Genomic DNA, 21161 nt, shown 5'->3' with positions numbered 1-21161 from the left:
ATGAGTTTGTATTTGGGTTTTTTCTTTATTTTCTTGGAATTTTGTGGCAACCTGACCCAACGTGACACTGACCAGGCCGAATCGACAATAAAACGTGCAAAATTAAATGAATTTTTTTTAAATGCATTCCAATTTTATCAATCATATAATCAGCATTTGAGTAAAAAGATGAATTTTCAAAAATATAGGAAATATATATTTTTTAAATATAAAATTCCAGTACAGCGGTACCTTGTAACTCAACGTCCCCTAAACTCAAAATCTTTGAATTGAAACTCAACGTCCTTTGTCGAGAAATCTGTACCCTTAAACTTAACGTGTTCAGTTTGCTTTTTTTAAAATTATTTATTTAATTTCAAATTAACAATGAACAGTCGCTTTGTTCAGCGCTCAGCTTGAGTGATGTGGTAAAACGCCATCAAAGTGCACATATGAGACAAAACTGCATTTGTGTAGAATAACTGTCAGATTCACTCTGAAAGCTTCACATGTATCTGTGTTTAGCTGGATTTTCCTCCTGTTTCACTTTTAAACTTGTGTTACAGCTCGAGGTTCTGAGAAATTGTAAGAATCAGCTTTTTATTTCAGTGTTTTTATATTATATTTATGTTATTTTCAGTGTATAAGTATCAAAAACAACCCCATTGTTTTACATTAGCCTAAAATATATGCAGTTTTACGGGACCATGGAATGCATTAATGGGTTTCCCATACATCCTTATGGGAAAATATACCTTAAAACTCAACGCCTTTTAAACTCAACGCCGGTCCCAGAACCAACTGACGTCGAGTTTCAAGTTACCACTGTAATTCTAATACTTAGTATTTAGTATGTTCCCCTGTTGTCTGTCATGACAGCATGCGATCGAGCTGGCATAAACTCCACAAGTTTGAGAAACATCTGATAATGCATGGTATTTCAGCATGATTTCACAATATTCCAAAGAGCATATTGTGATGTTACTGATTTCTTGGCTTTCTCTGCCTTCAAGAGCCCCAGTAAATGCTCGATATGCTTTGGATCAGGTGACTGGAGAAATTTACTGTAGAAATACACTGTAATAAATCTAAGACAACCAGAACATAGAAGCACTTCTACTAGTTTTCTCAGACTTTTGGCCCTCACTGTGTATTTGCTCATATATTTTGTCCGGAGGCCACTCTTCACTTCTAAACCTACTTGGAGGAGTTCCACAGGGTTTGTTTACACACACAGGAGAATCAGGAAAAACCAGTACTAGCTTTAGCTCAGCCAGTAGCTCAGCCAGTGCACAAACATGACAGCTTGAGTAATAATAATGAGATAATTACATAGATGGGTTCTAATATCCAGTCTCATTCAGGGAACAGGTTGTTTAAGTCTTTAAAAAGAAATGCACAATACTACCCCTTTTTGCTGTAAATTGCTAGAAAGCTATGTATTTTGACACTAAAACAAACACACCTCTAAAATATCTGATAAAGAAATAATCTGATAAATAAATATCTGATAAAGAAATTCACAGTCACAGTCACATTGGCAATTTGTTTGCAATGTTATTTAATTAATATGACCCCAAAAATCAGATCTGCTTTGCTGTGTTGCTCGTTGAACGCTGCTGGTCCACTTCATTAGTATATATAGTATATATATTATATTATATATAATATATTAGTTTTTTTTTGTTTTTTTTTTGCATTTTTCCCACTTTTCTTTCCAGTCTAGTCGTATCCAATTACCCAATTGCATTACGCTTCGTCTCTACTGATGCTGATGTCCACTTCTGATTGACATGTGTGCAGTACCGACTGCATCTTTTCACCTGCACCTGAGTTCATATGCGGATCAGCTTTGTGTACAGAGAGCCACACCCTCATCAACACATTATTCCTCGACTCTGTCCAGGCGCCATCAATCAGCCAGCAGAGAACGTAATTGCATCAGTTATGATGTCCCAGCTCCCAGTATGAACAACAACCAATTGTTTTTCATGTAGCCGCCCAGCCCAGTCGGATGCAGAGCTGAGTTTTGAACTGACTAGCTTTGGTGTGCTAGCTTGTTTTACCACTGCACCACCTGAGAGGCTTCATTAGGGTTCATTTATACAATTTTATTTCACCAAGAAAAGATGCGTAAATGACTGATTTCAGTATGAGTTTTCATAATTACTACTACTACTTGCAGTACTCACTTTCTGTGAAAGGCATGTTTACATGGACAAATCCCCAACTCATCCTTCTGTTTAAACTCCTCCAAACACACCGCACAGATCTGTGAATGAAATAACAGAGACGTGAGCAGATATTCCAGTCAGTGAGTGCAATAAAAACATTGCCTAAGCACAATATTCTGAACATCAGCACTGGATCTGCTGAACGTTCAAACTCATGCATATAAACTCATATTAGACAGCGTGAGTCTGGAAGGACGTCATAAACCTGCGTACTTTTTCCTTCAGAGACCAACTAAACTTTGCACACAGCCATTCAGTGAGGCATTGGTAATGTTTTTGGATCAACTGGTTTAGATGTTACTGCATGTACCCGAGTGCTGCATTTCTATAACACAAGTCTGACAGTGTTCCTGTGGGATTTAATTAACAGAAACTCATTTATATTAGATTAATTAGTGTATGATTAGGTAATAAGGCATGAACAACAGCAAAAAATTATAATGAAATTGACTTTATCAGGTTTAGTTTTTAGGGCTTGTTTAAATAACTGACCGTGAACTGTTTGAATTGTAGCTGCACTACAAGACTACAATTCCAATTCATCTATTATCAAAATTATTTAAAGAAAAACAATAAATTTAAAATACATAAACCCATAAACCAACAGTCAATAATAGAAGAAATGTTCTTATATGCCAAGTTTAGTACCAGTCTGGCTCAGTGGATGAACTCAACAAGAATGAATTTAATAACTTAAATGATTAAAAGTTCTGTTTATTACTCTGAAATAGTATTTTTGGGTCAGCACGGTGGCACAGTGGGTTCAATTCCTTTCTGTTTGCATGTTCTTCCTGTGTCCGCATGGGTTTCCTCCGGGTGCTCCGGTTTCCTCACATAAGTCCGAAGACATGCAGTCAGGACAATTGGAGCTACTAAAAATTGCCCTAGTTGTGTGCAAGCAGTGGTAAAACAGACAAGGAATGAATGTTCTTTTTTACCATACATGATGGTGCCAACACAGAGCCATATAATTAGGCTTTATTTAATAAGTATCCTGGGAGGTTTATTAGTGGTTAGCATGACAAAACGTCTTCACACACCTGAAATAAATATAAATTCAGTTCTCAACCTGCCTATGTACTTCTGACAGTCTGTGATTATAGTAAAAGATAATAGTTATTTACACAGCACTCTTTATTGAATAAATAGCACTGTAGACCCTGGTAATGTTTATGTGTAATGGAAAACCCAAACAGCTGGCCAATTGATGGGATTAGCATTATGCTGAAAAGGCAATTTTTTCCTCTGTTTCTAGACATTCAGAAGAATGTATTTGCAATGTATTATTAGTGTGTACTGGTAATGTAATCTTTCAGAAAATAAAATAGATTTTAATATAAATATATTTCAAAACAAACTACATGGCACAATTACCAGCACGTCTTATGAAGAAATTCTTATGAAGAAATACTTTTGAAGAAAATGTAACTACAGGCTTCGGCAAAGCCTGATCTGAGAGTGTATGAGTGAGAGATGGATTGTTAAAAAGGTGAAATTGTCTTTAATAATCATAACAGAAGATTTCCAAAAGATGTCACCAACATCTTATCAGCCATAACATTAAAACCACCTCCTTGTTTCTACACACACTGTCCATTTTATCAGCTCCACTTACCATATAGAAGCACTTTGTAGTTCTACAATTACTGACTGTAGTCCATCTGTTTCTTTGCATGCTTTGTTAGCCCCCTTTCATGCTGTTCTTCAATGGTCAGGACCCCTACAGAGTAGGTATTATTTGGGTGGTGGGTCATTCTCAGCACTGCAGTGACGCTGACATGGTGGTGGTGTGTTAGTGTGTGTTGTGCTGGTATGAGTGGCTCACTGTCACTGCTGGACTGAGAATAGCCCACCAACCAAAAATATCCAGCCAACAGCACCCCATTGGCAGCGTCCTGTGACCACTGATGAAGGTCTAGAAGATGACCAACTCAAACAGCAGCAATAGATGAGCGATCATCTCTGACTTTACATCTACAAGGTGGACCTACTAGGTAGGAGTGTCTAATAGAGTGGACAGTGAGTGGACAAGGTATTTAAAAACTCCAGCAGCGCTGCTGTGTCTGATCCACTGATGTGTCTGATTCACTCATACCAATTTTTAAATGTTGGCATGAGACTGTATTGTACCTGTATACTATTTATTACATGTTCATCAACAGCTTTTGACTGATCAGGGTCATGACAGGTTTGCTTTTACTGGGAAACACTGGGTGCAAGGCATGAATACAGGACAGGATGAAAATCCTTTGCAGGGCTTCGTCCATCCCCTCAGACAATGTAATTAAATGTGATTAACCCCTTCAAACCAAACAGGCCTGAGAGGGATGCTTACAGAAGCTTGGTTTTTACTTTTGGCTTCAGATTCACTAAAGCAAATGTAGAAAATTCTAAAGAATGTACTTTTATTTCTTTATTTTTATTTATTTCTGAATATGTTAAGGTGTTCAGAGGGTTATATACTGTCTGACTTGACCTACACGTGTGAGAAAGATTGAGCACTTAAACGTCAGCAATCCTGAAGCTAATAATAACAGTGAAACCCTCTCTCTAAACAATGTATATATTAACATGGTGTTCAGAATCTTTTGGCACTGTGACACTGATCATGTGACTCTGATAGATTACACTCACACCTGTGTTGCTGCTTTGGCATTTATATGTAGACACAGCTTGTATTACGATATGATGAATGTTCTGTACTACTAAGTCTTAGGATTCCCAGGAAAACATTTATTGGTTGGCAAGTGTGAATTATTTACTACTATTGAGGCACATTTAATCACAGTTTAAATATATGAAACAAAAGTGATCATAACCCCATGGACTTTTAACTATATATAACTGTGTGGGGAAGCATTACATTTGCTATTATTTGCTTTTGCAGATCTGACATATACACTAAAGAGCCAAAACATTAGACCCACCCATCGTAAATGCTGTTAAAACAGCTTGAACCTGCTAAACATGGACTACACAAGACATCTGAAGGAGTTCTGTGATATCTGCTACCTGGACAATACCAGCAAGTCCTTCAGCTTCTGTATGTTGCGAGGTGGATCGTCCTACAGTGCATCCTGATGCCAGCTACTCCACAGGTAAGTAATGCGCACATGCCAGATCGTCTACATTATATTTGACAAAAGAAAACTAGAATTGCCGGACCAGTCCACTTTCTTCCACTGCCTGCATGGGCACATTGACTGGCCTGCCACTACGCAACCACATACACAGAAGTGTTTTATGCACTGTTGGGACACATTAACTCATCACCACATTCCCATCATTTGCAGTTTGAGTCACAGTAGCTCTTCTGTTGGTCAGTATTGGTGTCAGAGTCTTAGACTCTGAGTCTCTCCTCAGCCCACTGTCGGTGGGTACTCACCCTGGCTGTTTTGTCTTCTGACTATAATAAGTAGGCCCTTATCAAAGTAACTTGTCCTTCTGCTGCCCATATCTTTTGCATTCAACACAAGTGACTACCATCAACCGAAAATGTAAGTCCCTGACTGTGGCATGCACATTTGTTACAAAACAAGCATTGACATGCACATTTTTGGGAATGGGGTGGTCCCAATGTTCTGGCTCATCAATGTTACATTTCAATAATAATCATGTCTGGTGAGGTGTCCTTATATCAGAAAATAACGTACTCGCAGGCAGGGGTGGACGAATCACAATTTTTCCTTGCTTTTTCCTGTTTTTCCATTAATTCATGGATTGGATTAGTATTTCCAACCGCTAGTTATTACTAATTATACTTTTACTTCTGGGTAAAGCCGGAGGGATGATCTCAATGTCAAGTGTGCGTCATCCCAAATGAACATTGTCACACCCTAGCTCCCTTAAGGGCCTGCACACCATAAATATATCAGTATCAGAATAGCAATACCGTCAACAACAAGTTCACACTTGCCATAGCCAGTGCAATCTGTGCTGCGGCAAAAACAAAGTTTTTCAAAGGTAGCTCAGTGGTTAAGGTAGAACAATGATTAGAAGGTCTTTGGATCAGGCCCCACCATTGCTTAGAAATTTACTTATTTAATGTTTGTATTGGTACTTAATGACATCCATTATTAGATCATATGATTATCCAACATATTTAATTCGTTCTTAGTAAATAATATAAAACAAACTTATTTTACATTTTTAATTAACAGTGCCAATTTCACTGGGAAACACTGGCACCCTGTATAGGGTGTTCCTGCCAGGCACCTAATTTATTGCAGGGTTTTGGCCAACCCGCTCAGACATCGTGGCCAATCGTGTATGTGTAGACTCCCGACCAGCTAATGGCACCACTGGTGGGCTAGCGTGATAGGCCTCTGTGCTACTTGAGTGCTTTTTACATTAAGAAATTAGCTGATAGCATAGATTCTACCCTTGTTTTATGAATAGTTAATTGTGTTTCATGGAAACCACAACATGAGTATGGACAAGAGATTTGGATGTTTTCACATGCCTGGTGGACTGGCTATTAGATTTTAAATAAATCCATGCCCAACTTGGTACAGTTATTTGCTTACACAGGGGCATTACAGTGGACAAACATTTCATCCTGTTTAAGGTTGGCGTGGGTTTGGTGACACATAAAAACAAAAGATGCAGGGCAGGAATACACGCTGAACAGTTAGCAGATCAGCATGTGCACTCATCTAAATTAGAGTAGCCAGTTTACTTTTTGCATGTTTTTGAAAGGTGGGAGAAAACCAGAATAAGAAACACAGAAAGTAACTGTAAAAGTCTTCTTAATGAGTGGAGGGTTGGTTCAAACCTAGGTTTCTGGAACCTACAGTATGTGCAAGGTCTCTATACATTATAATTGATTTAACTTGTCTGGTATGATATATTTCACACAAAGCACTAAACAAATATGACTAATTTATTCCTTTTTGTACTGGAGCTTGTGTGGCATAATGGTTAGATACTAGCTGCTGGTTCGAATCCCAGGCTGGGCTCACAAATACGCAAGGTACATGACATTATGTGAACCTAGCCATTTGGGGTAAACGCATCAGTGCCCCTTAGTGCCAGTCCCAAGCCTGGATAAACAGGAGGGTTATGTCAGGAGGGGCATCCGGCGTAAAAACAGTGCCAAATCAGTGAACGAGGACGAATAATAGACTAAGGGGCAACCCCTAATAAAAGCAGCCATAAGGAATCATTATCATTATCATTTAAATACACACTAAAATTAGACATGACCATACATGTGCTTACCTCATGCAAGTTTAGTTCTTTGACTTTTTCCTTCTGTATAACCTGCAAAAAACAGACTGATTGAGTAAACATGTATTTATTTAGTATTTTTAACACATAAATCATATTTTATTTGAAACATTTGCCAGCATTAGAGGCAAGTGTTCCACTGTTTCTTAATCAGTAAATAAAGAGCTTTCAGAATGTTAATTTGGTGAACACTTCATTACATGTGCTGAGTAAACATGCAAATCAAATAAAACAGATGTAGTTGGTGTATTAAAACTCTTCCAAACAACATTATTGTAGTTATTATAAGATAATAGGCAGTGTTTTACCGGTTTACTGTGACATGATGCAAAATATCCACATCATTTTTGTAAAATAAATAAATAGAGGTTACAATAGAGTCAGACTCCATGCTGATGCGAACTAGCTTCACTGTTTGTGATTATTTAAATAATACAAATGCATAAGAAAGTTTATGTTCAATCGTAGGATGGGCCTGTAAGTAGAGCTGGCACTATGCATTAAGGTGGGTTGGGGAGTGTTCCAAATCCGCACTCATGCTCAATCAAGCATCAGCTGTTGGAAATGAATTTAAATGTCATTTTTAAGTGAAAGTATTAATTATTATTAATTAACTAGTATATTTAATTATTCAATCGTTTTATTATTACAAGAAGTGGTCGACTATAACTGTGCACATCCAGGAGTTTAAGGCCAGACTGGATGGTGCAAGTAGTAGAGGACTGCGACATGAACTAATGACTAATTTCCTCACCCTAAAAAAATAAATGACTTTTTACTGGAACCTTAGTAAATCTGGGTGAAAATACAGACTGCTGTCAGCTTTAGTTAGTCAACTTTAGTTTACCGTCACCCTTATACAAAAAGGTCTGAAGAACCATCATATCACTGCTCTAAAAATCACCCAGCTTTTTCTATAAGGAATTTTAAATATAACATACAAACATATGGTTAGGTAACAGCTGCAACACCTCTAATCACTTCACTCTTATTAAACCTCATCTATTAGCACTAAATGCATCTAGATGAGCTAGTGTGGTTATTACTTGTAAGTAAATAATCTAATTCTACCTCATGTACCACTTTACTGAGGTAATGTATTCATATAATATACTCAGACGTGACATCATTGGGTAAGGATTACACAGCAGGGGTGGGAAAACATCCCCAAGCTCATACAGAAGCGCTGAGATGACTGCAAATGCAATTATCTCGTAGCAGGGGCTCTGACCTTTAAGCTTTTAGCAATGTAGACCCATGCTATTCTAGCCCTGCTGTTTCAAATAAATTACATACCTGCTTGTATGCATAGAGCTCTTTGTGTGCTTGATGTCGTAACCTGGAACAGTGCAAGAAACAGAACTTTGTTTTAGAGACAAATTATAATAAACATTTCTAACACCTGTATGATAAAGAACAAGTGACAATGAATAGTGCTGCAAAACGACATTTGTTGAAATCATGTCAGCTCTCCTGGCTGTGAGTGATGATGCTTATAGGTGTGCCAGTTTCAGGTAGGCAAAGCAGTTTGGCAAAAAGTCATGAACTATAGGTTTAATCAAAACAAATAATAATAATTTTAATCTTTAAAAAAGTGACAGAATAAACTATTTGAGATTTACAGTATCAGCCTGCCATTGTTTTCCGTTTTCCATTTTTCCGTTCTTCCATGAGTTTAACCTGCTTAATACTTGATTTAATACACCTGCATGAATGAGGGTGGGTTCCATGTAAAAGAAGTTCAAATAAATGCTTGTTTCAGTAATAAAAACAGTTTCATGAATCAGATGTGGAGGAGTGAGTCTTCCATGCTGGTCCTTATAATCTGTGCTTGTGCTTGTACTGTGATCATATCATCATCAAAGCTGATATACATACAGTATATAAAACATTATTGTAATTATATTACATTAATAAAATTCAATTGCATTGTATTACTGTACAAATATTCAGTTTAATTACATTATTGGTTTGGAAAAATCCTAGACCAGACCAGTACTAGGGGATACAGGGGCATTTATATAACACAGAGCTAAACTAAATGCAAATCTACCTGTAGCCCTCTGTAATTTCAGAAATTGACAATTTACAGGTTGCCTTCTCCAAACATTACAATTTACGAGCCAGGTGGTTCAGCGATCTTCCTTTAATAACATCATCCTTTTTCATTCTGTTTTATTTGCCTCTGTGGTCTCCAGGTGTATTTTAGACTCGAGTAGCCTTAAGCATACTGACCAGAGCTGGATTTAAGAGCACTGCTGGCTGCTCTGAAAAGTCGTCGTTTCACTTTAAGCAAGCTTGTGCAGGCCCAATATATGGCTTTAGGCCCGGTCTCTTAGATGAAAAATGAAGTATGCAAAACACAATAAGCGATTTTGCACAGATTTGCATCTGTGACCAACGGGTCAGTGGCTCTGTCGTGTTTACCCTTGAAGGACCGTTAGTTCATTTTGATGTACTGTTTATCCAAAACAGCAGCAGTCCCTAATACTGCAATGTTCTGGCTGAAAGTTAAGACAGTATTACCCATACCATACCCAATGTGTACAGTTCACAGTCAGTTAAATCAAATGGATTTTAATGTGCATGCCTTTATTTTTGTTTTTTTTGTTGTTGTTGTACATATCTTGTAAAACCAAAATATATCCCTAAATCAGAAATTACTTATAACTAAAATGCTTATTCATGGCTAAATTCCTAACTGAACCACAGAGAGGACAATTTCTGCCCAAAATCCTAGGTTACTAGAGTGACCATGCATTAAGATAGTCTGAGTTAACACCCTATCAGTCAAGATTAATATTCAAACATTTATAATAATAATAATAATAATACATTTTATTTATATAGCGCTTTTCAAGATACTCAAAGACGCTTTACATAAGACAAATAATCAAAACAAATACGTACATACACCATACAAATCATAGTACAAAATCAAAATAGTACATCAACATCAAGAATAATTAAGATAAAAACAAAGAGAGCAGCATAAGACAGTTCATTAAAAATTAGCTAAATTATGAGAGAGAACAACAAATATAGAACAATTTCTTAAAATTAGACAGAAACAGGACAGATTTACATGCAATCAGGAAACTGAAAACTTTACAAGTTTTAGGATCTAGGACTTCACATTTCTGTCGTGATCTAAGTATAAAAACTATTAAAAAGAATAGCAAAAATAAAAGCATTTATTTTGTGTTGTTACAAGTTAAATGCCACTCTGAATAGATGAGTTTTGAGAAGTGACTTGAATTTGGACAGGTCAGGACAATCTCGTAGGTGTTTGGGGAGAGCATTCCATAAAGATGGAGCAGCTATGGAAAAGGCCCTGTCACCCCAGGTCCGGTGCTTGGTCCTAGAGGGTATGGACAGTAGGTTAGCCTCAGAAGAGCGAAGGCTACGGGAGGGAATGTGCTGATGGAGCAGGTCGGTGAGGTAGGATGGGGCCTGATTATGGAGAGCTTTGTGAGTGAATAGAAGAATTTTGAATTGAATGCGTTGAGCAACGGGAAGCCAATGAAGTTTTTGTAGAACAGGTGTAATATGATCACGGGAGCGAGTATGAGTAAGGAGGCGAGCAGCTGAATTCTGGATATACTGAAGTTTTTTTAGGATTTTGTTAGATGTACCATAAAGGATGCTATTGCAATAATCAATTCTGGATGTAATAAAAGCATGAATCAAGGTTTCGGCGGCAGAAAAGGAGAGTGATGGACGTAGACGTGCTATGTTTTTTAGATGAAAGAAAGCAGTTTTGGTGATGTGATTTACATGGCGGTCAAAAGAGAGGTTGCTATCAAAAATTACACCAAGATTTCGGATGTTAGAAGACGGAGACAAAGTGTCATTATCAATGGTAATTTGAAAATTTTTTGTGGTTTTTGCCAGGGTTGTAGGACCTACGATGATCATATCTGATTTTTCACAGTTTAATTTGAGGAAATTAGCTTTCATCCACAATTTCATTTCAGTGATGCAATTTGTCAGAGTGGAGTGAAGTTCAGTATTAATGGATTTGGAGGAGATGTAAAGCTGAATATCATCAGCATAGCAGTGGAAATGTAAACCATGCCGACGTATGATGTCACCAAGGGGGAGCATATAAAGAATAAACAAAAGGGGACCTAACACTGAGCCTTGGGGAACGCCTTGGGACAGTGGAGCAATGGCAGAACTACAATTGTTGATATTAACAAACTGTTGTCTGTTTATGAGATATGACCTTAACCACAAAAGGGCAGTACCAGTGATGTTGACAGAGGATTCAAGGCGGGACAGAAGAATGGAGTGATTAATGGTGTCAAAAGCTGCAGTAAGATCAAGGAGGACGAGAATATTAATTTGTCCAGAGTCTGAGGAAAGAAGAAGGTCATTTGTGACTTTGAGGAGGGCTGACTCAGTGCTGTGCTGGGGGCGGAAACCAGACTGAAATGATTCAAATAGATTATTGGAATTTAGGTGATCTTTGAGCTGTGAGGCAACAACACGTTCCAGTATTTTCGACAGAAATGGAAGATTGGAAATGGGCCGAAAGTTACTCATAATGTTAGAGTCAAGTCCAGGTTTTTTAAGTATGGGAGTAACAGCAGCCAATTTGAGTGATTGAGGGACTGAGCCAGAACTAAGAGAGGAATTGATTATCTCTGTGATAAGTGATGAGATAACTGGAAAACAACCCTTAACAAGTTTTGATGGAGCAGGATCCAAAACACAAGTGGAGCTTCGCATCCCTGTTAAGATCTCAGATAGGTCCAAAAGAGACACAGGTGAGAACTGAGACAGAGGCTGGGTAATAAATTGAGATGAGATAGGCGGAGAAACAGAGATGACAGGGGAAACTGTCAGAAAATTGTGGATATTCTCAACTTTTGTTTGAAAAAATGAGAGGTAAGAGTTACACTTGTCAACTGTAAAGGAATTGGTAGTATTGTCAATTGGTTTGAGAAGTTTATTTATTGTGGAAAAGAGAGTCTTAGGATTTGTTGATCCAGCATGTATGAGTTCGGAATAGTAAGTGGATCGGGCTGCCGTAAGAGCGTCTTTGTAATGTTGAAGATAATCAGAATAAATCTGATAATGTACTGTTAGACCGGTTTTCTTATAAAGTCTTTCAAGCTGGCGTTTACGGGATTTCATTTGGTGAAGCTCAATTGTGTACCATGGTGCGGAATGACTAAATGAAACAAATTTGGTTCTCAAAGGAGCCAGCTCATCAAGACATGAGGCGAGTATGTCATTATAGTAATCGACAAGGTCAGATGAATTACTAGACAGTACAGGACAGACAGACATCTTTTTAACAAGAGAATCTGAGAAAGCAGAGGGAGAGATATATTGAAGATTCCTGAAGGATATTTTACGTTTAGCTCTAGTGATGGGCCTAGTGACCTCAATGTCCATGATGATTGTCAAATGATCAGAGACAGTAAGGTCATGGCTGGACGGCTGATGAACTAGGACACCAGTAGAGCAGACAAGGTCAAGAGTATGACCTTTTTTATGAGTTGGAAAATGTATATGTTGTGTGAAATTAAAACACTGTAACAATTCCAAAAATTCCCTGGCAAATTTACAGTTGTTGTCATCAATATGGATGTTAAAATCACCCATAAGCAGTACAGAGGATGAGAGGGCACTAAGCTGGGTTAAAAAATCTGAAAAATCAGAGAGAAAGGAAGCGTTTGGCTTTGGCGGACGATAAACTACAGCAGTGACCAGAGGAGTAGGCCCTGACAACTTGAAAGCCAGGTGTTCAAAAGAAAGAGCAGCAGGAAAAGACAAAGTGGTTATTTTAATATCATCCCTATAGACTGCAGCAACACCACCACCTCGCCCTTCCATACGAGGTTCATCAATATACGAGTATCCCATTGGCGTGGTCTGATTTAACATAAAATAATCCAAGGGTTTATGCCAAGTTTCAGTGAGACAGAAAAAGTCTAGTTCACTGTCAGATATAAATTCACTGAGTACAGTACTTTTTGTGTTGAGTGAACGAACATTAAGCAATGCCATTTTCAAGTGGTATTGTTGTGTAGTTGGCTGTGAGGAACGAGGAAGAGAACGGAGATTTGCTAAGTCCACTCCGCGTTTCCCATCCCACTCCGTGGACAGCGTTGTCATGGAGACTACACCGCTACTGGTGTGCAAGGCAGCAGCGCTCTGATGACGTGTTTGCGGAGCGACAGTGCGCACGGCTGACCAGAAGGATGGAATAGCGTTACCGTTTCGAAGATAAACAAGCTTTCTCCGGGAGCCCCTGTGAATATAACGAGGCCGGCGAAGGAGTCCAAGCTGTTTGATGACTGAAATACACGATGGAGTAGTGCAGTTGTTGAACTTCCTCAGCTGGTCAACGGAATAGTTCAACATCGTGCCGATCCCAGGAAAACTCATCCACCGTTCACCACCGGCCGCAGACGCGATGTACAGTAGAAAGAACAAAAAGTATCAAAAGCACAAATAAAAGTATCAAAAGTAACATAAAAGAAATAGATCCACAAGGTGTGTAAAAAGATGAAAACGAAAAACGATAAAAATACAATAAAATACGGTAAAATACGGTAACGGTAGCGGCAGCCAAATGCGCCAGCGTCCACCATCACCATTTATAGGCATAAACACCAATATGTGTGAGAGTGTGTACGCCTGACTCTCAAACATTAGTGGATTTTATTACCAAGCTAGGCATCATGGTCATCCTCAGTTACTTATTACTAGTATGGAATTACTGTCAGGCTATCTAGTTGGGGTGTTTTGTAGATTCTGTATGCAGAAATGATAACATACCAAGAAATTATCTGTAATCGGAATTACAGTAAATAAATTTAAAAAAGGTCAATCAATTGAAAGGGAGAAATTTATCATGAAAGTAAGGTTGTAAGATTTACCTTCATTATTAGTAACATTAAGTTGTCGGGAGCAGAGTAAGTGAGGAATCTGTAAAACAGCAGCACAGTCTAAAAGACACTGACATTTTGTAAAACACCATCAGTTCAAGCTACAGAATCTCCCATCACTTGAGAATTTATCTTCAGAGTTTTGGACCGACAACTTAGTTTTTGTAACATGCATATTGCTTAGTTCTCATATTGCTGTCACTTGTAAGTACTCTTGTCTGTCTCTAGATTTTTATTGCCAGAGGTGAGATTTGTTTTATGAATTTAAATTTATGAATTTTGTCACTCTAGGCATTTAGTAAATTAAATAGAAATTAAACAGAAATTATTATAAATAAATAAATTAAAAAATGATATAATAAATAGAAATGACTAAAGTAGCTGAAATCCCAGGATAGGGTATTAATGCATTTGGCACAGTTTTTTTGGGACCGGCAAGTACACCTTCCAATGGCTAGGCTGTTCGGAACCACCCAGCCTTCCAGGCATAGCCAATCATGTTTGTGTAGACACCCAACCAGCCGATAGCACAGCTGAGATTCGAACACTGAATCAGTGGACTAGAATGTTCGACTGTTTACCAAGAGAAAGAAAGAAAGAAAGAAAGAAAGAAAGAAAGAAAGAAAGAAAGAAAGAAAGAAAGAAAAGAAAGATATCCTTTATTTGTCATATATACATATACAGATGTACAGTACAATGAAATTCTTTCTTCGCATATCCCAGCTGGGGTCAGAGCGCAGGGTCAGCCAACTTACGGCGCCCCTGGAGCAGACAGGGTTAAGGGCCTTGCTCAATGACCCAACAGTGGCTACATAGCAGAGCCTGGATTTGAACCGCCAATCTTCCGGTTGATAGCCCAAAGCCCTACCCACTAGGCTACCACAGGCCCCCTAGTAAAAGAGTAGTACCTTGAACCAGCAACTTCCAATCAACAGTCCAGTATCTTAACCTCTGAGCTACAACTGCCCAATAATAGGCTTTAACATACTGGAAAAACGGTTCAAAAATAAGTCCAGTGTACAAGGTTTTATCCTTTTAAAAAAATATATGTATGTATGTGCAGTATGTGTGTTAACTGAGGGTCTGAAAGCACTTTTCGACTGTGTGATATCTCTGGTGAGAAGACTGCTACACTCAGCCTTATGCCAACTTGTATGTGGGTGAGTCACGGCCTCCAGCTCACGACAGACACAACTCAGGCTACACAGACAGTTCAAAGTCCAAACTTTGCATACAATCGTAATTCTGCAACTGGCGACTGAATTGTTCCATATATGTTCCCTTAAAAAATGCATTTTATCACAAAATCTGCTGGGAAAATTATTAGAAGAACCTGCAGCTTTATTTAAAAATAGATGCTAAGAGCTAAGTGCCACTTCCCTGCATTGTTTCAGTCATGATGAATTAGAGCTACTGCAGGGACCAACGCTGGGAAGGAGGCTGCTATTTTCAGAGCCTGCTATATTTGCAATTGTCGTCATGTTCACCTCACCATGCTGGTTTATGAATATTTTAAAGCTGGCTTTTAGGTGCAGAACAGGATGACTAGCACAGGATTTAGTGAGAGGACAGAGACTGAGGGATGTGTATAAGTAAAGGCTATCCTCAATTGATGTATTTAAGAATTATATTTTATTTAGTCAGCCATGTCACTGAATTCTAGTGATTTGGTCATCTGATTACATATTTAAAATATAGCTAATTTAATTTACAACTACTAGTCAGTGCAAAGAAAACAATGCACATTTAATAACAAGACTTGAACTCTCTGCAACCCCAAACCCCTTATTAGCTAAGGATAATTTAGGTTGGTTTGCCAGACAAGTGCAAGTTAATGATGTAGCTGCACCACCTGACTACACTGGTTAAAGTATAACTGGCCAGCTTACGTCTTTGTACACATACCACTGGTTTACCACTGGATATCATTATGTATATGTAAACAATCATTAATCCCAAATGCTGTAGATAGCTATAAACAATGGCTGTTTACATTTGGCACAGATTTGATTGTTGACTGCTTCCCAAGTTAGAAAAGGGCACTACATTAACAACACTTTAGATCTGGCACTCTGATACCCCTTTTCCACCAAAAAAAAACATGGTTCTTGAACCGGTTCTGTTCAGGTTTCTCTGAACTTTGGTGTTCTGTAGAGAACTGACACACGTTTCCACCAGTTCTTGAGAACCAAGCCTCCGTCATCAGCGGTGGGCGTTACTTAACGAAAGTTAAGAGAAGTAATATCATGGCAGAGTGTGTAGACTATGTGCGAGCATTTGTGCTGCTGTTACAGTTGTTTGTATTTATGTAAAAAGCATCGATCTAACAATCAGTGATAAGAAGACGTGACGTGTTTGTCTCAGTTGTCACTGTCTGGAACCTCTTTTTTCCGGTGGAAACACGCGGAACCGGTTCAAAGTCAAGTTCGGGAACCGGAACTGGCTCCGTGCCGCGTCGGTGGAAAAGGGGTATGAGTGTAGTACTGTGGTATACAATGAGGATGCCATGGGAACCATACTGCTGTTAAACTGAAATCTATGAAAATCTTTAATGTAATATTTTAATGACCCTTGTAACCATTATATTCTTAGCACAGAATGTTAGCATACATCATTTCACAGTTAGTGTACACTAATAAGGTTGCTATTTATCTTCAAGAGGAGGTAATAAATGTAAATTGTGAAAACAATAGTAACAGCACTAGTATCCAATCTGGAACATAGACTTTGGCCTAATCCAAATGCCTGGCTTCCCTGGGCTTCCAGACCTGTGGTCCGAACATCTCGTTTTTGGCCTTACCTATTCCACAGATGGAAACATGCAGACCATTGCTTGTGGAATTAATCTAAATTTGAAGCTAACCAACAACCTACGAAAATAAATAAAAAAATAAATAAATGGTGCTTAAATACAGCAGCGGTCTAAAGTGCTACACACCACCGACCTGGATGGGCATCCACACCAACTGCAGGGACGGGGTCTCCTTCCGCTGTGGCTGTGATATGCGACCTCCTGGACTTGTCCAGGCACTTGTGTGAGTTTAGGGGAGTCACAAAGAGCGCAGAGTAGCTCTCCATATGCGATACAGCTCAGTTTTGGGAACCCAACACTGGCAGGTCATAAGAAGTGGCCACAGATTGAACAAATTTGGGAGCGGATTTGGATTTGAATAGATTGGGAGAAAAGGGGGGAAAATCCAGGAAAAAAAAATTAAATACACACAAAGAAAAGAGACAAAAAGAGATTTCTTGTAATAACATTAGCTTGTTTTACATTAGCTAAATCCAGACTATTAACACCTGCTGTATGAAGAATTAATTTGTAATAAAAAAAGTCAGTAATGAGGTGATTATTATCAAACAGCTTTGATGGCTGCAAGTTCTCAAGCATCAGTTTGACATGTCATGATCTTAAGAGCAATGGGGCCTTGGGGACAGAATGTTATGGACTGCCATGTCCAACTACACTTTACATGTTCCCATCTTTTAAAAATGGCTTTTAAATGGCTTGACTCCTTGTTGCTCAGTGCTTAAGCTAACAACGACAATGTGAATTCCCTGTTCCTCAATGATTTAATCATTTGTATTTATTACTATTAGTCCAAGTTTTGGTAAAACTGCCCACATGCCAAATGAACCAAGTAATGCAGCACCATTCTAAATGCCCATGTTTGCTTACTCTTCTAAATGGATCAGCACGGCTGTACAGCATCTATAGGGCATCTTAAACTGAGGCGGCTCAGTTCACTGTATCATAAATAGGTGCGTTAGATAGCTGAGATCTGTGGTACTTACCGAATCAGATAGCAGCAGAAGAGCAGGCTGAGGATGAACACGAAGATGGCCGTGCCGAAGACCACGATGTATATGTTGAGGGGCAGGTTCTGAAATCCTATGTTCGGCATTCTGAAAGTGTCACGATGGAAATCTGAGGTCATTGATGTTCTGTACATGGAAAAAGAAAAACAAAAAGATTATAAATAAAACAGCTGAATCAAATGCTTGTCCAAATGTCAGTGCAGAGCCAGAAGGGCAATTGCCCTTTCTGATGTCCAGTCATGAAGGAAAATCAAATTAGGTGAACAGTGTGGTACGGATGTCTTTTGGACACACTGCACACGAGAACACAATGCCTGTTTATTCGTATCTTATTTATTTAAAAAAATGTTTATTTATTTTATTTCAATTACCGACTTTAATATAGTTTATTTCAAATGTATTTTTTTTTCTATCATTTACTTTTCTTCTTTTTTTTTCTAAATCAAAGTACTATTAAAACCTAATTTTACTTTTAAAGTGTTTAATATTATTGGCTCACATGTGGTTTATATATTGATGTACAGTATATATTATTATATGATATTACTGGGAGGTTTTTTTTAATGTTTTTTGACATATTTTATCTTTTAACTTATTTTTTACATTTCTATAATAATGTCAGCTTTTTGGGAAGGGGGTGGGGGTTGCTGCTTAGTCACCGACCAAAGGTGTTTTGTGCAAGAAGAGTCACCCCACTTGTGAGTCTTTCCCACCACTAACTCAGGCCCCAGCCAGCAATGGCAGTTACCTTACCATTGACTATTTTTATATGTATTACTTTTTAATTCACTTTTTCTTCTATTAATCTTTACATTTTTTATACACATCCTTGTTTTTCATGTGTAATATTGTTAGTAAAGTCTCATTTTAAATTATTTAAATTTTATTGGTATTTCAATACTTTTTATACATTTATTTTCCAGACCAGCTGCGACCTCAATACAAACAATGTTCAGTAATCTCCAGATTTACTTAAATTCCACCCAGATCACTGTGGGCACTTTTTTCAAAAATATCTTACAACATGACCTTGGTGAGTAACTCTCATATTGACAGTGTTGGAAAATATTGTGAAATCTGAACCCTGATACAGTTTTGCATTTACAAACACTGGAAAGTGTAATAAAGTACTGTACATTCTTCATAAAGCTTATAATAGAAAAAGTAATGACGATGATGCAGATGATTTCCTGAAACAGCCTGTGTCCCGCAATGTAATTAGCAATTACAAACTTAATGTAATTAACAAATGATGGTGGTCATTGCAAATGGTAGCATCAATATATGAACAATAATGTAGATTTTTACCGTTAATTTTGGATTTTGAAGATCTAACCTCTGCATATCATCAAACCCAAATGATAAAAATGCCATCATCTGTCATCATGTTTTTTTTATTATTATTATTGTTCTCTAACAACTTCAGTGTGCTTTGGGAAAAGTAGTTCCTTTGGGGAATGCTTTTGGGACAGTTTTGAAAAATGTTCATTTCCAGTCCCTGGGCATGTCTAGACATGTCTAAACATGTAGGGAAAAGGAAAGAGTGCAAAGTCATTGTGTGCTAGTGTGAATCCTATTATATGCTCATGTCTTCTGTCTTACCTAATCAGGAATTTCCTTCTCTATCTAGTAAACCTGAGCTAGAAAGCCTGTGACACAGGAAATCTTAAAGCCAGACAGACCACCAACATACTGCCCTTCACCAAACAAATGCAGACAGCCTAGTCTAAACACATCCATAAATCAATAATCCATCGGTGTAGGAATAATACTAGTGCAGGGGTGCTTCACACACAAACACTTATAAACACACAGTCATAACAGTTCTAACAGTTCACACATTAGCTCTCTGCAATGCTGGCTATAAACCCCGGTGGTCACTGATTGGCTGGGACATAGCCTCATAATGCTAGTTTTACAGCCACATTAAAAGTAGGCTCTGGTGCACTGCCAGGCCTGCAGTTTTTCTAGCTACTGTTTTCCTAATTCCAACAACTATTTAACCCCCTGTACAAACCTACCTTCCCATTTACAGAACAACTGAGATATTTTGTAAAAAAATATATCTGGCTGACCAACCTATATATATATTTAAAAGTTGTAACAGTGCAAAATACGAGTGAAAAGTTTAGATAATATTCAAAATACAAAAGTTTCCATTCCACAATAAGCAGGTAAAGTGGTAACAGGTGAGAAAATCATCATTGGGTATAAAAAGAGGTTCCACCAGTCACTGCAATCAAATATCGGTCATGACCCCCCACTTTGTGTTAAACCTTGTGAAAGAATTGTCAATTAGTTCAAAAATCACATAACTCAATTCATGATTGCAAATAATAAAGGTTTTTCACCATTTATCAAAAAATTATGAAATAATTCAGGAAATCTATTGTCACTTAACACGGCCCGCCACTGCACCGAGAAAGAAATACAACTTGAAATTTGATTACTCAAAGAGAATGTAAACAAAGTGCTTTGTTTACATTGTTGTCGGTGAGGGGCGCTGCAAGGCATCCCTGAAGAAATGGAATCTAATACCAGCTGACTCGTGTGTGTGCGGTGAACTCCAATCCATGGAACATCTTATGAGATGCAGTTCTGCTCCACAGTGCACTGCAGAAGACCTGGCCAAACCGAATGCAGCCGCACTCGCCTGTGTTAACCACTGGAAGGACATGATATAGATGACGGCTGGACACGAAGAAGAAGTTTACATTGTTTATAAAGCATTATGGGATTTATATTTTTTGTCTTGCATGGTCTGGTAACCATGTTTTGTTGTTTTTCTTATGTTTTGTTTTGCTCAAATGTAATATTTATGACTTGAAGATTCACCCTATAGCTAATTGACTTAATGCTTTGTTTACCTTTCTGACAGATTTAGGAGAAAAAAATCATTTAAAAGTGACTCACATCAACATGAGTCGTAGGACCTGGATTTAATTCTCATCACCGGTCAAAGTCTGCTCGGAGTTTGGCATGTGTCTACATGGAT

General features: G+C 38.0%; 1 protein-coding gene across 3 annotated transcripts in view; it reads right to left on the bottom strand.

Moving 5' to 3' along the window:
- Positions 1-21161, bottom strand: part of rnf24 (ring finger protein 24) — a 51766-nt gene that overhangs the window by 1812 nt on the left and 28793 nt on the right. The window contains exons 2-5 of one of the 3 annotated variants that reach the window (XM_063008318.1): positions 18143-18292; positions 8739-8781; positions 7434-7475; positions 2172-2251 (exon numbers count right to left, since the gene is read on the bottom strand). In XM_063008318.1, the coding sequence (XP_062864388.1) occupies positions 2172-2251; positions 7434-7475; positions 8739-8781; positions 18143-18285 (308 nt within the window). In that variant the 5' untranslated portion in view covers positions 18286-18292. Of the gene's footprint in view, positions 1-2171; positions 2252-7433; positions 7476-8738; positions 8782-17210; positions 17458-18142; positions 18452-21161 lie in introns of those variants that run through there. The other 2 variants (XM_063008317.1, XM_063008319.1) reach the window with 2 other exon arrangements.

The sequence above is a fragment of the Trichomycterus rosablanca genome, chromosome 14 (genome assembly GCF_030014385.1).
Source record: "Trichomycterus rosablanca isolate fTriRos1 chromosome 14, fTriRos1.hap1, whole genome shotgun sequence".
Lineage (NCBI taxonomy): Eukaryota > Metazoa > Chordata > Actinopteri > Siluriformes > Trichomycteridae > Trichomycterus > Trichomycterus rosablanca.
Note: the sequence above shows the minus strand (reverse complement) of the source record. Positions and strands in the feature narration are given on the sequence as shown.